The 17,259-nt window shown below is 49.0% G+C and overlaps 1 protein-coding gene across 1 annotated transcript in view; it reads left to right on the forward strand.

The window, feature by feature from the left end:
* The first annotated feature begins 7,185 nt into the window (after positions 1 to 7,185).
* Positions 7,186 to 17,259, forward strand: part of LOC144146786 (lysosomal alpha-glucosidase-like) — a 152,593-nt gene continuing 142,519 nt past the window's right edge. Inside the window, exon 1 of the mRNA XM_077678719.1 lies at positions 7,186 to 7,247. Within this exon, the coding sequence (XP_077534845.1) occupies positions 7,201 to 7,247 (47 nt within the window). The 5' untranslated portion in view covers positions 7,186 to 7,200. The remainder of the gene's footprint in view (positions 7,248 to 17,259) is intronic.

Raw genomic sequence — 17,259 nt, forward strand, 5'->3', positions numbered from 1 at the left:
GCCAGATTTTTCGTTCGCTTTTCCAGCCTTGAGCGGAGTGCGTGCGGGATTCATGGTGTCAACAAAGCTTGCCCGTAGCAGACGACAATCTGAGCAGCGCAGCATCATGGGAGGCAAGGCTCGCGCGCCGTCAACAGCGGAGAGTAAGTCGAAAGGAGGAGGAAACGCGGAGCCACGATAATGCGCGGTTTTTTATTTACGATTTCTCAGCTAATACTCATCGCTTTAACAAAATTCTTGCGGGAGGAGATTGCAAATACATTGCTTTATTTGGGTGCATGTACATTCATGCATCGGCGGAAGGTATTTCAGGACCCCTTTAAGTTGTCACCGAGTATAGTGTTTGTTTGCTTTTTTCGGGATAGCTTTGATAAGGTTTGCGTAGACATAAATGTGGAAGGAGGTGTGATTGCTACAGTATATCTGAATGAAACGGAAATCAGTAAATAACCAATCTGGGTGTATTGATAACGATTGCTCTAGTTGCCATTGATGTTCAAAAAAGATACATGTAAAAAAAATCGGGAAAGTAAAAGAGAAAGATCACCGTTGAAATACGACTGCCGGGCTACGGGTAGGAATTACTCATGGTGCAACACGTATTTATTATTTAAGCATAGGCAAAGATCGGTAAACCATTGGTAATACTGGTAAATTCAGACTAATCGATCTCTCGGACTATACTGCTATTAGCTGACAAAATACTTGAGGAAGGGATCACTTCTTTGTAGGATCCAAATATAATGTCCAGTGTGGTGCCTGTCACAGCTTCATCCGTTCGCGGGCGAGAAACCTGCGTGACTGTATTGCACGCGGGGCCAGACTGCAGCGCGGGCTTTATCTCCCGTGCGGCTCTGTAACAGAAAGTGCAGCTGGGTGGACGCGCTTATCACCGAGTTCAAAGACTTTTCCACGGAAAAGAGAGCAAAACAAAAGACAGATCCGCCCGCCGAGTACCTCACAAAAACGAAAGGGAATATACAGCAACAAAAGAATACCTGAATCCGCCTGTCGTGTCGTCAACATTCTCATATTCCGCCCCCGCCGCCCAAAGCTTCAAAGCGTATATTTTAGAGACCTTACTTCTTTGAGGAAGTAAACTTTTTAGCCAACTAGCAAACAGCACGCTCGGTTTTGTTAGACGAACTTGCAACCCGTCTCCGTGTTCTATTATGCCCCCCCCCCCCCAAAAAAAAAAAAAAAACCACGAAACTTTGGGGAAAGCCCGCACCGGCAAGCCATCACGAGCATATTTATTAAAAATGAATGAGGCCGGGTCTTGACGCCCAAGAAAGTTTGTACTTTAGCAAACTTTCGCAAAAGAGGAAAATTTCGCGAAACAAAGAAAACAGGTTAAAGAATAAAATATGAGCCCATTTGCGCCCGATAAACCTACGCATACATAACCCCATCCATTCTTCAGGATCATCGCAAACATTGCTTCGTTCGGCCGTAAAAAAAAAAGGAAAAACAAATGTCTGGCCAGTTCCACGGTCAGTGTTCGCATTTCATAACTGGAGCTGCTCTGACTGTCCAAACACAGTCCGCAAAGTCCCCATTATAGTCCTTCCTATTCTATAAAAAAATTGGCCACGTATCTGCTCCTTTCGTCGCAAATGTCGGCAAAAGACGATAGTCATTGCCGACATTTGCAAAGTAAATGCCTCCCTTCACTTTCCTGCTCACCTCTCACCTCTTGCGTAGCGCTCCTCCCAAGTTAAACACCTTAATGCCAATTTAAATTTACCGCGTTCCACTGCTCCAGGGCGGGTGCCTCGATGCCAGTGCTGCCGTACGACGGAGACGCGCGTGAATCGAGGCGCCCTACTTCAACGTTTATAGCCCTAGTCCACGTGCGTTCCAAGCAGAACGTGGAACCTATCTAGTGGAACCTTTCGTAACTGTTGCCGCTTGAATTCTTAAAATTCCGCCAGAAGCTATAGTGCGCGGGCGACCGAAGGCGACAGTGTGAATTTTTCTTTCTGGAGTTGATGTAGTATTTTGTCACAGAATTAAGCGAAGTAGTAATTTAGTGGCCGATGAGTCGGACGGGAGGAGCGACAAACAACTTCCCCCTGGATACGAATAGAAATTGTGGTTCGGATCTGCTAACCGGCGATAGGTCCACGCCTGATTGGCCGCTGGCGTGAGGCACGAGAAGGGGCACGGGATAACCGTTTGAAGCAAAGCACATTTACTTCTTCCACACACACACACAGGAAATACAGACTGACACAGAGGGTAATACAGACAAAAAACGAATCTCAGCTTAGGAAATAGGCGACCGTAACACGAGGGGAAGAGAAAGGCAGACAATAGGCGGGCTGGGGAGCTTCCCTCCAACCACTCTAACAATAGGCCCGCTAGGCACAGACACACACCCTTACACACAACACGGTACACCAAGAAGAGAGGATAATCAAGTCCGCGGAGTCGATGTGAAGCAGGAAGATAATAGCGAGGGCGATTATAGAGTCTGCGGAAGAGTGGAGAAGGGGAAAAGGTCTTAGCTGGGTTTTGGTCGGTGGTCTCGTCGGGGAAGATGCGTCGGCTCGCCGGTCGTCTGCGATGAGTCCCGTTGATCGGCGACGCAATTCGGGCACACCTGGGCCGCGCACAGTCCCCTCCTCGAGGGGAATTCTCGGGGGCCGAGGTCGCCGCTGTCGTCGCACTCGGTGCTACAGCGCAGCCCACAGAACCGGCCACCGCGTCCCAACCGCACCACCTTTTACCGCCACTGCTCGCTTCCTTCTCCCCCCGAGTCGTGAACCCCCCGCTGCACCGAGCACAGTCCTTCGGACCGCGCCTCTTCCGAGAACCAAGCGGGTGGGACCTCCGCTGGCCGCGGCATTCTCGCCCCTCTCTCGCCGAACACATGGCCCACTGCCCCGCGGGCCGAAATGGCTGCGAAAACATTCCTGCTCCACCGGGATCTCCCCGCTGGGTCCCAATATGGCGAGCAAAAAAAAAAAAAAAGAAAAAGAGACAGCCATGAAGAGACCCGAATTTCGCGACATATTTCATTTCGCAAAAATCATACATGTATGAATTTTTTATAACGGAACACTGTAAATATCCCTTGTGTATTAATTCTGTTTCTTATATTTTCGTAATGTTTTTTTCTTGTTCTACAATGTTGACAAGTATGCACATATAAACCGGACTTAGAGATTTCGTTGTGAGTATATATGACTGTTTCGCTGGCTTCCTTTCACTTTGGCCGGGTGGATGAATCGAGTCACAGACAGACAGACAGACAGATATACAGACAGACCAAAATTTTTTGTTTAAGTAGCACGAGAATGACTATCGTCTTTAAAAGGCAAATCAAGTTCCACGGTGCGGGGCACCACCTGTCGAAGAGATCCCGCCAGTGGCGTTTCCACCCTTGTTGCGAATCAGCCCGCCATTCTGCTTCAAGCGTTGCGCAGCACTCCCCGGCTATGTGGCGAAGCCTTCACTACGTGCGCCTTTCGAGCAGGCCTACCTGTCGGTCACTCACGCTTGCAGCCGACGGATCCGCACACGCCGCTACATGTCGGGGCAAGTCCGGAAAGCTGTCGCATATCTCTCTGCGTGATTCAAACTTCGGCGGTGGCAGACGAGGCATGCAGAGACTTGTCCGAAGGCCGCGGAAGCCGTTGCGGAGACCTCTCTCCCCTCTCTGGGACTCAGCATGCACCGCTACTACCAACCACTCACGAACTCAGGAAAGGGCTTTGCGTGTGTCTGTATCGTTCGTGTCGTGTGCACAATCTAGAGGGAACGCTTGGTTTGACCGTTGGCGCTTAGGGTATAGACCCTTTGCAAAATACTATCAGGCATAGCGGACCAGCGGAAGGCTAGTCGAGCAACATTGTGCGCGGCCATGATGAAGGAAAGACAGCTATTGTGCCGGCTGCTCGGCTCAGCGCGCTCACGCATCGCCTAAGCTCGGACTTCACGGACTCGCAGTACTGGGGTACTGGATGATAGGGCGTGTGCATCGCGGGGATTGGTCTTTCCTATCGCCGGGTGGGACACCAACCTCTCTGGTATACCGCGTTTGAGCGACGAGCGCATCCGTGCCGTTTGCAGAGGGGGACGCAGCAGTGAGTCGGCATGACTCCTGCAGAACTCGTAACCGCATGTAGGCGAACGATTCGTCCCCTTCCCATTTTTTTGCGTTTCCTTGTGTATTTTATTTTAGTGTCAATGCTCTGTTTTGGTTTCGGACCTCTGTTTCTTCTTACGTCGAGCTGGCGAGCGTGTTCCCACGGTCGCCTTGTTGCTCGCCGTCCCGTGTGCTGTGTTTATGACCTACCGAGCGGCGCCAAGACATCCGACACCGGTGGCTACGTGGTCTGGGACCGGGGCGCGAGACCGACTGTGCCGGGAAGTCGAGCGTTCCGTCCCGTGTGCTGTATTTATGACCTACCGAGCGGCGCCAAGACATCGGACACCGGCGGCTAAGTGGTCTGGGACCGGGGCGCGAGACGGACTGTGCCCGGCAGTCGAGCGTTGAGCGTCTACGAGTGTGCGTGTGTGGTGAGAGCCCTGAGCGGATCGCGAGAACGCGTATGTAAGCGAAAGAGAGGGCGCCGCCCAGGCGCATTTGTCAGTTTTGTACGAACCCAAGTCAATAATTAAACAGTTTGTTTTTGCCTTCTCCTACGAATTGTACGGAAGCTTTTATTCGACCGTCTGTCTTCAAGCAAGAAAACGATCTGGAAGTTAATTCGAGAAATCGATAGCTAACACGCATGTGGTGATAAAATGAAAACAGCAAGCAAAAGCTCAGAAACCTATCCGATCAGACTGAACACCGAGGTGACTACGAGTGGCTCTAAGACAGCGCCGCGCAGCCGCGCTTCCTTTATCATGGCCGACGTTTGCGAATGACCTCAGTGTTGTCATCATGAATGCTCGCGTATGTACTATGTTGCCAACTTTTCTGAAAAGGGTCTATAAAGAAGACCCCGCCAAGCACTGTAGTTCATTTCTGTTTGAGCAGTGAATCAATGCTGTCACTCTGCTCGAGTCCTGTACTGTAACCTCGCCCGTCGGGGCATTGTTCTTGCCTAGCTTCGGCTCATCTCTCGCCATGCAGTAAACAAGGTAAGTTTCCCTTTGGCTTCTGGTCTTCTTCAATGCAGCAACATTGGCTGGCAGCTTGCTTCAACACGTTACCACAGGCAATTCGGAGGCGACGGAGCTCGGCTCGGGTACGCATCCCCGAATACCACACCTTCTAGACGCCCAGCGGTCAGCCTTTACGGAGTCAAACCATTTTGGCTCTGCTTCCTCCGCCGTATACGCCACTCCCCTCCGGCGCTCCGCCCACATCCTGTTCCGCATAAGCTACGGGAATGGCTAATCACGATGCTGTCGAAGCCACAATGGCTAACGATAGGAGACGGAAGTTCAACCACACACCACATCTGATACCTTCAATGCCCCAGCAGCTCCACGACAGCCTCCACCCACTGAGCCGAAAATCTATTTCGTTCGGCTTTAAGTGGCTGGTAAACTGCTAGGAGGAGAGCGATCCCATTTTGGCGGTTCTTATTTCAATCGCGGTTTCGCGGTTTTTCATTTATTTCTGTTTCCCGCTCACCTCTCACGCTGTTCGTCTCCCGTATCGTTCCTCCCAAGGTAGCACGCTAAAGGTCTGCTCAAATCAATTTAATTTTGCGACGTTCCACTGCTCCAATTCGGATGCCTCGATGCCGGCGCTGCCGTACGGCGGAGACGCACGTGAATCGACGCACCCTAGTACAAAATTTATAGAACCGCGGCCCTAACCTACAAGCGTTCCAAACGGAACGTGGAACCTGTCTCGTGGAACATTTCGTTACTGTTGCCGTTTGACTTCTTAAATCGCGCCAGGCACTATAATAGCGCCGGAAACATCGGGCGACGGTTTTCTGCAGTTGACGTATAGTATTTCATTTGCTATCGCAAACACCAAGCATCCATGAATTTTTTAATAGAGTGACACTGCAAATGTTAATTATGTGTTGATATTCTGCCCTTTCTTGCGTAATGTTTTGTTCTTGTTCAACAATATTGACTAGTATGAACATTACCACAGAGCTTAGACGTTTAGATTTGGCTGTGGGTACATAAGAGTATTGCGCAGCTTCTGTTTCACTTAGGTCGGGTGGCTGAATCGAGTCGCAGAGAGACATACAAACACACCAAAATTTCTGCGTTTAAGTAGCCCAAGGAAAACTATCGTCTTCAAAAAAACTGTTCCCATGTTCCGAATCCAACCTGTGCCCCTCGAGTTATGAAGCCGGCGTCTATCCGACTCCTCCATTTCTACATGGTCTAAATTTTTGGTAAACTCAGACAAAAACCAAAGAATCCGTAAAGAGAAGAATGGCGTTGCTGTTGATACCTCAAAGCTGTTAACCACAAGACATTAGGCCTAACTTCCCATTTTGAGGTTTAGGACGTTAGGCCTAAGGTCACATGTTGATGTTTAACATCTCAAACCGGCACCCAGTCAAAAAAGGGCTCACTGAACGCTAAGCAGCAGAAACCGATTCGCGCCAAACTCCGGAAACCCAAACTTTAGGCCTACGGACTGAAACCCGAGAGTTGCTGTGGGTATTCTAGAAAAGTGGTGCGTACCTCCAAAGTGGCACAGACGCGCAGTGTGGGATAGACAAACCAAACAATCCATCCCGAGAAAGCTTCGCGTTCAACCATCGTCGTCGTTAGACGGAGGGGTGCATCCTTTTTTTTGCTAAGAGAGGCAGTGAGGGGTATAAAGAAAACTATTTAGTAAGAAATAGCTGGAGTTTGAGAAAAGGACGTGAACAGACTGTTGGGAACTGAAGGGTGTAACCCGAAGTCCAGGGCGCCAGAGGCACCACCTCCTACCTAAAGTTGCTCCCTCAATTAGCTAATAGTGACCTTGAGGTCACGGGCAGGCAACAGGTGCATCCTATGTCTCGACAGCAGTGAAATATGTAATGCTTGAGTTCTTGTTCCGTCACAGTATCTTTCGACATGAACATGTTGCGTGGAAAAGGGTGCATGTTTCTGCGCATTTGGCAATTTTAACTTAGTGTAGGTTGTCTCCTACTAAACATCTTGGCCCATCTCTATTTCTGGACATGTGTGTTGGTTTGTATCCTGCGCAGAGTTGGCGATTCTTCCGCATCAAGAACCCAGCGTGACCCGGGGAAAAGTCGTGTGCACAAGCGCAAGATGAGCCGGCGTTCTCCGTGTTTTTCGGGGAAGTCCCAAGAAGCCCGGTATGTGAGTTTGCGTGCTTCTGGCTAGGCTGCCTTATTCCCTTCCAGACCTTCGTGTCCTTGTTGTGAATGGGACCATGTTTGTGAAGCGTTTAATACTCTGCCTGCAGCCGAAACTGCAATCGCCTTTCGAAAGGATGTATTGATGTTTCAGCTTCTATTCGATAGTTCCGCTAGGCGGATAGCGAAGAGGATGGTTCAAATTTCCGCTTCTTCCGTTCCTGTAGGTAGGAGGGCCATGCAGTCAGTCACAAAGACTGCCACGGTAGTCTGCTAGGACAATTGTTGCCTTCGTACTTTCGTAGATCTTGGCGTCATTGTATAGAGTATTTTCATGCTTTTACTTTTCATGGAAGTTCTCTGATCTTGGCTTGTCGCCCGCCCGTGCGTAGATTTTGATCCGTATTTTTTCGTAAGGAAACAGTTCTAAGGAGGGTCGCTGGATAGGTGACATGTCCATCAGGTCTTCAAGTGTTTTTTTTTGTTCTTGTTGTTTGGTAGGATGGTCCGCGCTGATTTCGGATTTCCCAGGAGTTCTCTTTGTACTAGGATAGTGGCTTCGGTGACATGTTCGAAAGTGTTACAAACACCAATTTTGAGGACTTTTAAGGAGGCCGTTAATACCTGGAGGTTGACATCGGCTTCATATGCTGTCCTGACGGTGTTTATTAGGTCTTCTTCTGTGGGGGTACATTTGTGGTACGGCTCTGACTACCTGTCCGATAATAAGAGCCAGCGTGAGTCTTATCGTTGCTTGACTGGAACATGGCTTTCCCATATTCGGCGTTTTACTATGTTTGCCAAATGGTAAACAATTTTCTGCATTCCCGCGATTGTGACATCGGCTCTGCCGCATTTGTGTAGGGCTGCGGCAGGGCTAGGCAGTATCGCGATGCTAGGGTATCGTAATAGTATCTTAGAGATACTTCAGGATATCTGCATTTCTGTATGGAAATACATTTGTAAAGTGTATTTGTATAGCAGTAGGGAAACCCTTTTACGGTGTATTGAATATACTGTGATGCTCTTGCACGTATGAGGATCTCGTTGCGTTTATTTTAGAGGCACAGATATCCTCTGCTTTTTCTTTTTGTTCGGTTGGAGCCACACCGCCTTCCGATATTCTATCTCAGTTTCACATCTCTTAGCTTCCTTCTGTGACGGCAGCGTTAGCTTGAAATGCCGGACGCGGTGGCGATAAGGCAGCCGTGTAGATAATTGCATTGATTGTGGGGTTTAACGCGCCGACGCAACGCAGGCGATAAGGCGCGCCGTAGTGGAGGGCTCCGGATTAATTTTACCACCTGGGGATCTTTATCGTGCGCCGAAATCTCGTACACACGGGTGTTTCTGCTTTTCACCTCCATCAGAAAAGCGGCCGCCACGGCCGGGAATCGAACCCGGGACCTTGAGCTCAGCAGCGCAACGCCTTAGCCACTGAGCCACCGCGGTGGGTAAGATAATTGCCACCACAGGACACACGAGTGTGTTCTGGCTCTTCTTCGTCCGGGCAATCATTCAAATGAAAGCGAGGAAATCGGACCTGCGAAGCGCTCGGTCGGGGACAGTAGAAAAGAAGCTGATCGCGGTAAAAGGAAAGGTACGGCAACGATCGGCCATACTAGACATATGCCTCTCGGGCTCGCAGAAGCGGTTTTCTCGGCTGATAACGATTGGAAATGAAGAGGCAGTAATTTCATTGTGCTCGCACCCCTACCTTAAATGCTTCGGGCCTAAAACGAAGTTTCAAGGGCTTCAGATTTCGAAAGCTTGCCCTTGCGGGCTGCAGGAACTTCTGGACAGCACCATAACGACTCGTCCGACGAGGTGTTGCCAGCAACGATGCACCACGGCTTCTACGACTTTGAAAATGAAGGCTTCCCGACATCACGGCGCTCAGAGCAGAGGCATGTTCGATCGGAAGTCTTTCGATACATTGATGACCCGAGCAATGAACTCGCCATTCTGCAAGACTTTCCAGTCATTAAGGCGGCGTTTGTTCGTTATAACACAAACTTGTGCTCTTCTTCAGCTGTAGAGAAAATTTTGTCATTTTCGAGCCCATTTGCAGACCAAATCGACGTCGTCTGGAAGACGGCTTGTTTGAGAAGCTGCGTATGCTTAAGTGCATCTATAATTTTCGCGTGTGGCGAGTGAAGTTATGTAATTGTCTTCAAGATTCAATTATAGTAGCGATTCGATTTTGTGCATTTATTGCTTTTAAAATACCTAGGGGGTCATAAAAGTGTGTTGTAACATGACGTCGCCGAAATAGAAAGAAAAAGTGTTTCAGAATGTGTATCTGTATTTTTTTATCTGTATTTCGGAATACATTTTTTTTTATGTGCCTGGAAAATTATCTCCGAAATATCCCGTTACTTCAAGCTAAATGTATCTTAGTATCTGTATTTTAGGAGCCTACCGCATGCGTCGCGATTCTTGTATTCCAGTATACATTTTGAAGTATCTCTGCTCACCCCTGGGCTACGCCGGGGATAAGTCCTGCCGCTAGCTGTGCTGAGCTCTCCAGTCGATATTAAAGAGCTCCCTCTCTCAATCTTACGCGACCGTTCCGTAGGTTGCCATACTAAAATAGTTCATGATGATTTTTTAACTTTGCCCCGTGGCATCATTCATCTTTTTTACAGACAGAACTCGTGGCGGCAGACAGGGTCGCGTACAATTCCAAAATTAATTCAGAAATTTGTGCAATTTGCGTGGCTTCTGTTTTATTTTATCCCTGCACATTTAGTTCGTTCATGCTCATACTGTAGACTCTTCTTGGTTTAGGGGAGCATGACGTTAATCTTTCGTCCCCTTTTATACTAATGTGGAACGATATTGACCCCGGCATAAGTTCTGTCGGGAGACGCGTTTTGGTGGGATGGCGCCAGTTTGTGTGTACTGCTGGCGACCGCGCACATGCCTGCCGGGCACGCCACCACCAACGGGGCTTAGAACAGACTGCGCGGCGCATGCTGCTATCACGTATTCTTTCTGTCGTCTCCGCCGTAGTATCATTGTCCTCAGTTCCACACTCAACTTGCCGCCGCGCCAGGCTAGCCGCCGCATCTGGCTACCTCAATCTTAGTTTCCGGTAATGCAGCAGTGACTTGGCAGTGACGTATTTCCGCGGACGCATGATAAGCATGGCTGATAGCGGACGGCTAGCAACTATGGGAAAATTGGGAAATAAGCCTAATAACGCTATCACGTTCAAATCCCGCGTTGTGAGTGGTGTGTGTAGCCGAAATTCGACTGTGCGTTCAATTATAAGGAAACATTCGTGGTAGAGGGAATTGAACGCAGGTACGCGCAGAAAACGTCATCTCGCATTCCCCACACCTACACCTATGCTTCTGTGCTTTCAAGCGAACGCATTATGGCTTCCCTTTCTGATACTCTCCTGATCTATCCTGTGTGCGCTATGCCAATTCCGTGAAGCTATCGTAACACAGATTCGTATAAGTTCTGAGTATGGAGATCAGAATTGTTGTTGATAAACTTTATTGAAACCAAAAAAGAAAACCTCTAACTCCTGGATTCTTGGAGGCAAAAAAAAAATGTCTTGGGACTGCTGGCATACCCACTCAAAGGGATGGTCCAATTACGACTCCAGCTGCCTGCTGTAAGAAGCTGACAGCTGATTTGGCCCTTCCATTTGTAAGTGCAGTCCCCAAAATTACCCACTCAGTGGAATTGGCCACTGAAGATGATAGCTGCAACTAAAATCTCATGGAAGGTTAACCAATGTCCATATCCCGGTGATTTCCCATTAAAACCACTTAGGCAGGTTTAAGTGTTTGCAATGATTTTGTGTTTGCGCTGAGACAATTAAAGGGAAGTGAGAAATAGGTTCTTCAGCGGCAATGGTAAAAGGATTAAACTTCACTACAGGCAACAACATGCATAGCCAGACATTGTCTTTATGGGAACTTGGCTGCGGGTAAATGTTCATTCTAGTGTTAATTACTCTCCACTTCCTCTTCTTGTGCGGTCAATGACCAATACAACTGGCGGTTTTAATCTACGACTTTAATTCCCGGCTCGTTGGTCTAGAGGTAGGACTCTCGCTTTGAGGGCGACAGGTCCTCGGTTCGAACCCGGGACGAGCCCGCTTTCTTAATTCTGTAAAAGCGTAAGCCACCCATGCCAGCCCACGAAGGCATATAAGCTGCAGAGATTTTGAAGACGATAGTCTTTCTTGGGCTACTTAAACGCCGAAATTTTGGTCGGTCTGTCTGTATGTTTGTCCATCTCTCTGTCTGTCTGTGACTCGATTCAGCCACCCGGCCAAAGCGAAACGGAAGCTGCGCAATGGTCTTATATACCCACAGCCAAATCTAAACGTACCCGCTGCGGTGGCTCAGTGGCTAAGGCGTTGCGCTGCTGAGCACGAGGTCGCGGGTTTGATTCCCGGCCGCGGCGGCCGCTTTTCTGATGGAGGCGAAAAGCAAAAACGCCCGTGTGTACGATATTTCGGCGTACGTTAAAGATCCCCAGGTGGTCAAAATTATTCCGGAGCCCTCCACTACGGCGCGTCTCATCGCCTGCGTTGCGTCGGCGCGTTAAACCCTACAATAAATCAAAAAATCAAATATAAACGTCTAAGTCCGGTGGCAATGCTCACACCTGTCAACATTGTTGAACCAGAACAAGCCAATACGCAAATACCAGGCAGAAAATCAATACATAAGTGATATTAGCAGTGTTTCTTTATAAAAAAATTCATGGATACATGATTTTTGCGATATATAGCCGATGAAATACTACATCAACTGCAGAAAACCGTCGCCGGCTGTTGCCCGCGCTACTATGCTTCTGGCGGCATTTTAAGTAATCAAACGGCAACATCAACAAAAGGTTCCACTAAATTGGATCCGCGTACTGTTTGGAACGCTCGTGGAGTAGGGAAATGTGGTTCTATAAACTTTGTAGTATCAATTCACGCGCGTCTCCGTTGTACGGCAGCGCTGGCATCGAGACACCCGACTTGGAGCAGCGGATCACGGAGAATTTAAATTGATTTGAACAAGCCTCTAGCCTGTTGTCTTGCGAGGAACGAGATGGGAGAGAAACAGCAGAAATGTGAGCGGGAAAGAGAAGGAAGGCCTGGGTGCCAGTCAACTATCGGCTTTCGCCAACATTTGCAACGAAAGGAGCAGAGACGCTGTCATTTGTCGCACATCACATAGACTGCACACAGAAATTGTGTAAGGTACGTGCGAGGAAACTTTCTTTTGAGCGTCTCAGGCGGTAATCCTTAAGAAACACCCGTATGTCTACGCCCGCACTTTTATTCCGACTATACTGATGTTGATGATGGGACGTTCTCATAATTTATCTACTCAAAATGTACAGGTCCGCGCAGAAGTAAACGGAGCACGGGAGCGGTGGCCCAACTGCATCGCTGCGGCGCGTATGGGCGCCGACGGGAACCATGGAGCGCCGGTCAAAGAGTGTGTTCGCAATGCCCCCGCCGCCCTATCTGATATGTTTAATCGCCGCTCTGCTCGCGTGTCATGCTCGGCGAGACGGTCTTCAAAAGGTAGCGCTGGGCTATAGAGTGGCGCTGGTTGCATTGGCGCTCGCAGCCATCAGCGGCGACCGAATCTCCTGCTCATGAACTTGGACCAAGCTGCGCGCGCCCGCAAACGTGCCTTGTTGCGCGCTGTAAAGGGCGGCATAAAATTGTAGGCCGCTGCGGTTTGGCATAGCATGTCATTGCAATATAATTAATTGTAAGCCGGCCACAAAAATGCCATGTACAATATAAAAAGCACATTCACAGACATTTTCCTTGTTCGGAAAAAGAAATCTCGCTTACAAGATTTTTTCTTTAATTTTGGGTTTGTCCCAAGTTATTGCAGGTGTTCAGTCCTGGTGTGTTCTGAAGAAAGGAAAATAAAAAAAATGTCCATGCGGTGGAAATTTGGTATTGGAGAACACCGTAACGAATAGGTACAATCGTTGCCCGCTATTACAGTGGGCCTCATACGGGGCCAATTTTGTTGTCGCATTAAAACCGACGTTGTTATTTTTAACGAGCACCTTATATTATTTAAGAAAGTGTTGCAGGTTTAAATAAAGCTCCGCATTGAATTGAAAGTTGCTTCACCGCATGGCCTTATTGTCTTGCAAAAAAGCGCCGTCAAGGCCCCAAAATGGCCGATGACGAGTTTAGTCGTCATGGCCGATGGCAACCATACTGTTAATTGGTTAATAATTGTACAAAATCTTATGAAGGCTATCCTCGTCAATGGGAGCGAGTATTAATGCGACAACAAAATATGCGCCGTATGAGGCCCGCTGTAGCAGGCTACGATTGTACCTATTCTTTACGGTGTTCTCTAATACAGAATTTCCACCGCATGGACATTTTTTATTTTTCTTTCTTCAGAACACACCAGGACTGACCGCCTGCAATAACTTGGGACAAACCCAAAATTAAAGAAGAAATCTTGTAAGCAAGATTTCTTTTTCCGAACAAGGAAAATGTGTGTGAATGTGCTTTTTATATTGTACATGGCATTTTTGTGGCCGGCTTACAATTAATTATATTGCAATGACATGCTATGCCAAACCGCAGTGGCCTACAATTTTATGCCGCCCTTTACAGCGCGCAACAAGGCACGTTTGCAGGCGCGCGCAGCTTGGTCCAGCTCATCAGCATCGGATTCGGTCACCGCTGGTGCCTGCGAGCGGAAATGCAACCAGCGCCCTCTATAGCCCAGCGCTGCCTTTTGAAGACCGTATCGCCGAGCATGACACGCCAGCACAGCGGCGATTAAACATATCAGATAGGGCGGTGGGGGCAGTGCGAACACATTCTTCGAGCGGCGCTCCATGGTTCCCGTCGGCGCCCATACGCGGCGCAGCGATGCATTTCGGCCACCGCTCCCGTGCTGCGTTTACTTCTGCGCGGACCTGTACATCCAAGCGATGAGACGAATACGTTTGACATGTGCGTGATGTTTTCATCTTGCGAATGGTGCCCAATACAGTAAAAGGTCGTTAATTCAAACTCGAAGGGCACCATAAAATTACCCCATCTTCCCGCGAGGGTAACCCTGTGGAGATACGACGCATCTTGGGGGTTCACTTGGTGTTTCCGTTAGGTTGATCGGTATCACGTTTACGAAGTTCGGAATCGGCTGCTCGCTTCAATCGTTTGCGTTCAGCATCACGTTCACGCCGCTTCGCAGCCTTGTCTTCAGTGATGCTCGCATTCCTGTTATCACAGTGATCGGTGCTTGTTACGGTTGCGCGGGTGATAGCAGAGTTGTTAGGCTCCATTCAACGCATCGATGGAAATCGGAACGCCGGTGCTGGAACAACCGCGGCTATGACGCAACGTGGCGCGGCTATGACGCAACACAATCCACTTTAATCCAATCCAAATCCAATCCAATCCAAGCCAACCCAATCCAATCCAATCTAATCCAATGCCCCTCACGAGAGAGTGTTCGCTATCAGAGAGGAAAGGGGGTGAGCGGCGGAGAGCGCAGCTCGCGCGGCGAGGAGAATGGGGGAGGGGTGTGGACGGACAACAACAACGCCGTATGGAGGGACAAGGCGAGTGAATTAGATGCAGTCGCATCTAAATTTGTTCGAATTAAGCGGAGTTCGAAATAGCGAGCGGGCGCTAGAATAAATTGACTCCGCGTCCCACTTTACTGGGACAACACAAAAAAGCCACCTCTGGACCCGTCATCGCGAGTTAGGCCCCACTACACGTTTTTTACCCACGCCACGTGATCGCAGGCCGAGAACAGCATAGAGTTTCGTACTAATATATGCTATAGGGGACATTGGCGCTAGTGTCTCTGCGTGCCGCCGAATGGCCTCGTGAACTCCCCAGGAGGCGGCCATGCCTGGAGGATGCGTGATTTTCGAACTTGGCTTGACACCGCCGTAATCTTGACTTGACTCAAAGTACTTTTTTTAAAAATACAGAAGATCTGACTAATGTCGATTAGTGTATCGCGAAAACAGATTGTTCTTCCTGTTAATTTTATTTTGAGGTTTAGAAGAATTCTGATATCAGTCGGGTTTTTGAAGTGTATACATTGCTGAGCTTAGCGGAGCAGACGATTACTCAGAATAGGCGGCGAAGCGTTTGTTCTTTTTCTTTTTGCGTGCGAGTCGGCGATGACGTGCGGCTTAAACAGGGCTGCTGTACTGTATTCCAGAAGTGTGCATTGTCACGGGTGGTGACAGCGATTGGGCGTGCGCCTTAGGCACGCCAATATTTACGGGCAGCTCATTACCAGCGGCAGAGTGCAGCCTAGCAGATGATGGTTGTATTGGCGGTATCGTTCTGTGCATGCCACCTAGCCTCGCTTGTTTCGCCGCTTCCTACAGTGATGAGGTGCTGCCCACGATCAACTTGGTGGTGACCGTCCCACCGGACGAAGCTCGCGCCATATTGTTTCGTGAAGAAAAATTAGACCAGTGTACACATATACTTACTGCTGGTAAAGGCTTTTGGCTTAGACTATGTTCAGACTACAGACGCAAAACCCATATCGTGATCTATGGACGTAAAAAAACGGCATTTCACGGCGTGCGGTTGGTCGAGACGTGAAATTACGTCATTCTTTAAAGTTATTACGACAGTTGCGGCAACAGTCTTAGCCTGGCCTTCGCGGCTACCGCGCTCGTGTTTTTCTCGCAAGCGTCGTCATGAACGGGACAAGGATGTAAAACCATGCCCGTACCGTTTACCTTGTGCGGAATCTCGAGTTCGCGTCCGTTTTCAGAAATGCCATAGAACATGACTACTTCTACTGTAGGGGCTACACGGCGATGCTACTCCTTTCCGCATCCACTTCGTTCCAGCCGAACAGTATTGGATAATTGCAACCACTGGAATCGGGCGCTAACAGCAATTATGCCTCGGAACGAGCCCTCGACGCTTTCTACACAGAAACCGAAAGTGATGGCGCAGAAAAATCCGAAGCCAAGTGCACATAACAACCGCCAAGCCACAAGTTCAGCCAAGTTCGAAAATCACGAGTTACGTCACACAATCAGCCCCACGGTGGTTGAACGATTGGAGAGCCAGTGTCCCATCTAGCGCATATTAGCATGAAACTCTGTAGAGATATTTACTCTATGGAGAACAGCGACAGCAAAGAAAAGTTGCAACAGCATGCGCCAGAGCACTAGCGCCGGCGGCGCGGTGCCCGCTGCGGAAGCGAAATAAGCTGTCACAGCTGTTTCTTTTCCATTTTGTTGCTTTTCATCTGTGGTAAATTTGGTTTGTTTTTGATTTCCAACACATTTTATGCACTCTTGGGCGACTTCTTCCGCGAGGAGCGATCGCAGCCAGGGGATTCCAGTTCGAATTAACCGTGCTGGATACCGTCGCGTTCGAAAAATCGTGAGTTTTACCCCATCGAAATACACAGGACTGTGCCGGGACCAGGGCGTCAGTTCCAATTGACTGTAAGTTCGAATCAACGAGCTTCTACTGTATTAGCAAATCTGCTGAAGATGCATAGCCAAGTTATGAAATGTGTAAATTTTTGAGGTTCGCATCACCTCTTCAGCGCCGTGCAGCTTGGTAGTGAACTGTAATAGCACGTACATCGGGAGAGAGAGAGAGATAGATAGATAGAGAGAGAGAGAGAGAGAGAGAGAGAGAGAGAGAGAGAGAGAGAGAGAGAGAGAGAGAGAGAGAGAGAGAGAGAGAGAGACAAAACTTTTATTGCCGCAAGGGCTAATTCGGGGGAGGGGTGGTGACCGAGACCGAGGGAGGAAGATCCCGGAGGTTCGCGTTTGAACGCCTCGCCACAAGACGCCTCGTGCTTATAAGGCCGGTGAAGCCTCGGGAGCTTTGCTCCTCGGACATCAAAATACATCAAGCACTAGCCAAATCAGCTTCGCTACAGCTGTTCCTGTGGCCGACTACTGTGGTGGTTGCTGCTAAAATTTTCAATCACCAGAAACTGTGGTCGTGCATGCAGCGTCTGACACCTTGTGCACGTGCCTTGAAGCAAATAGGGGC

Source organism: Haemaphysalis longicornis, unplaced genomic scaffold (genome assembly GCF_048455015.1).
Source record: "Haemaphysalis longicornis isolate Haplotype H1 unplaced genomic scaffold, Haemaphysalis longicornis Haplotype H1 scaffold_7, whole genome shotgun sequence".
Taxonomy (NCBI): Eukaryota; Metazoa; Arthropoda; class Arachnida; order Ixodida; family Ixodidae; genus Haemaphysalis; species Haemaphysalis longicornis.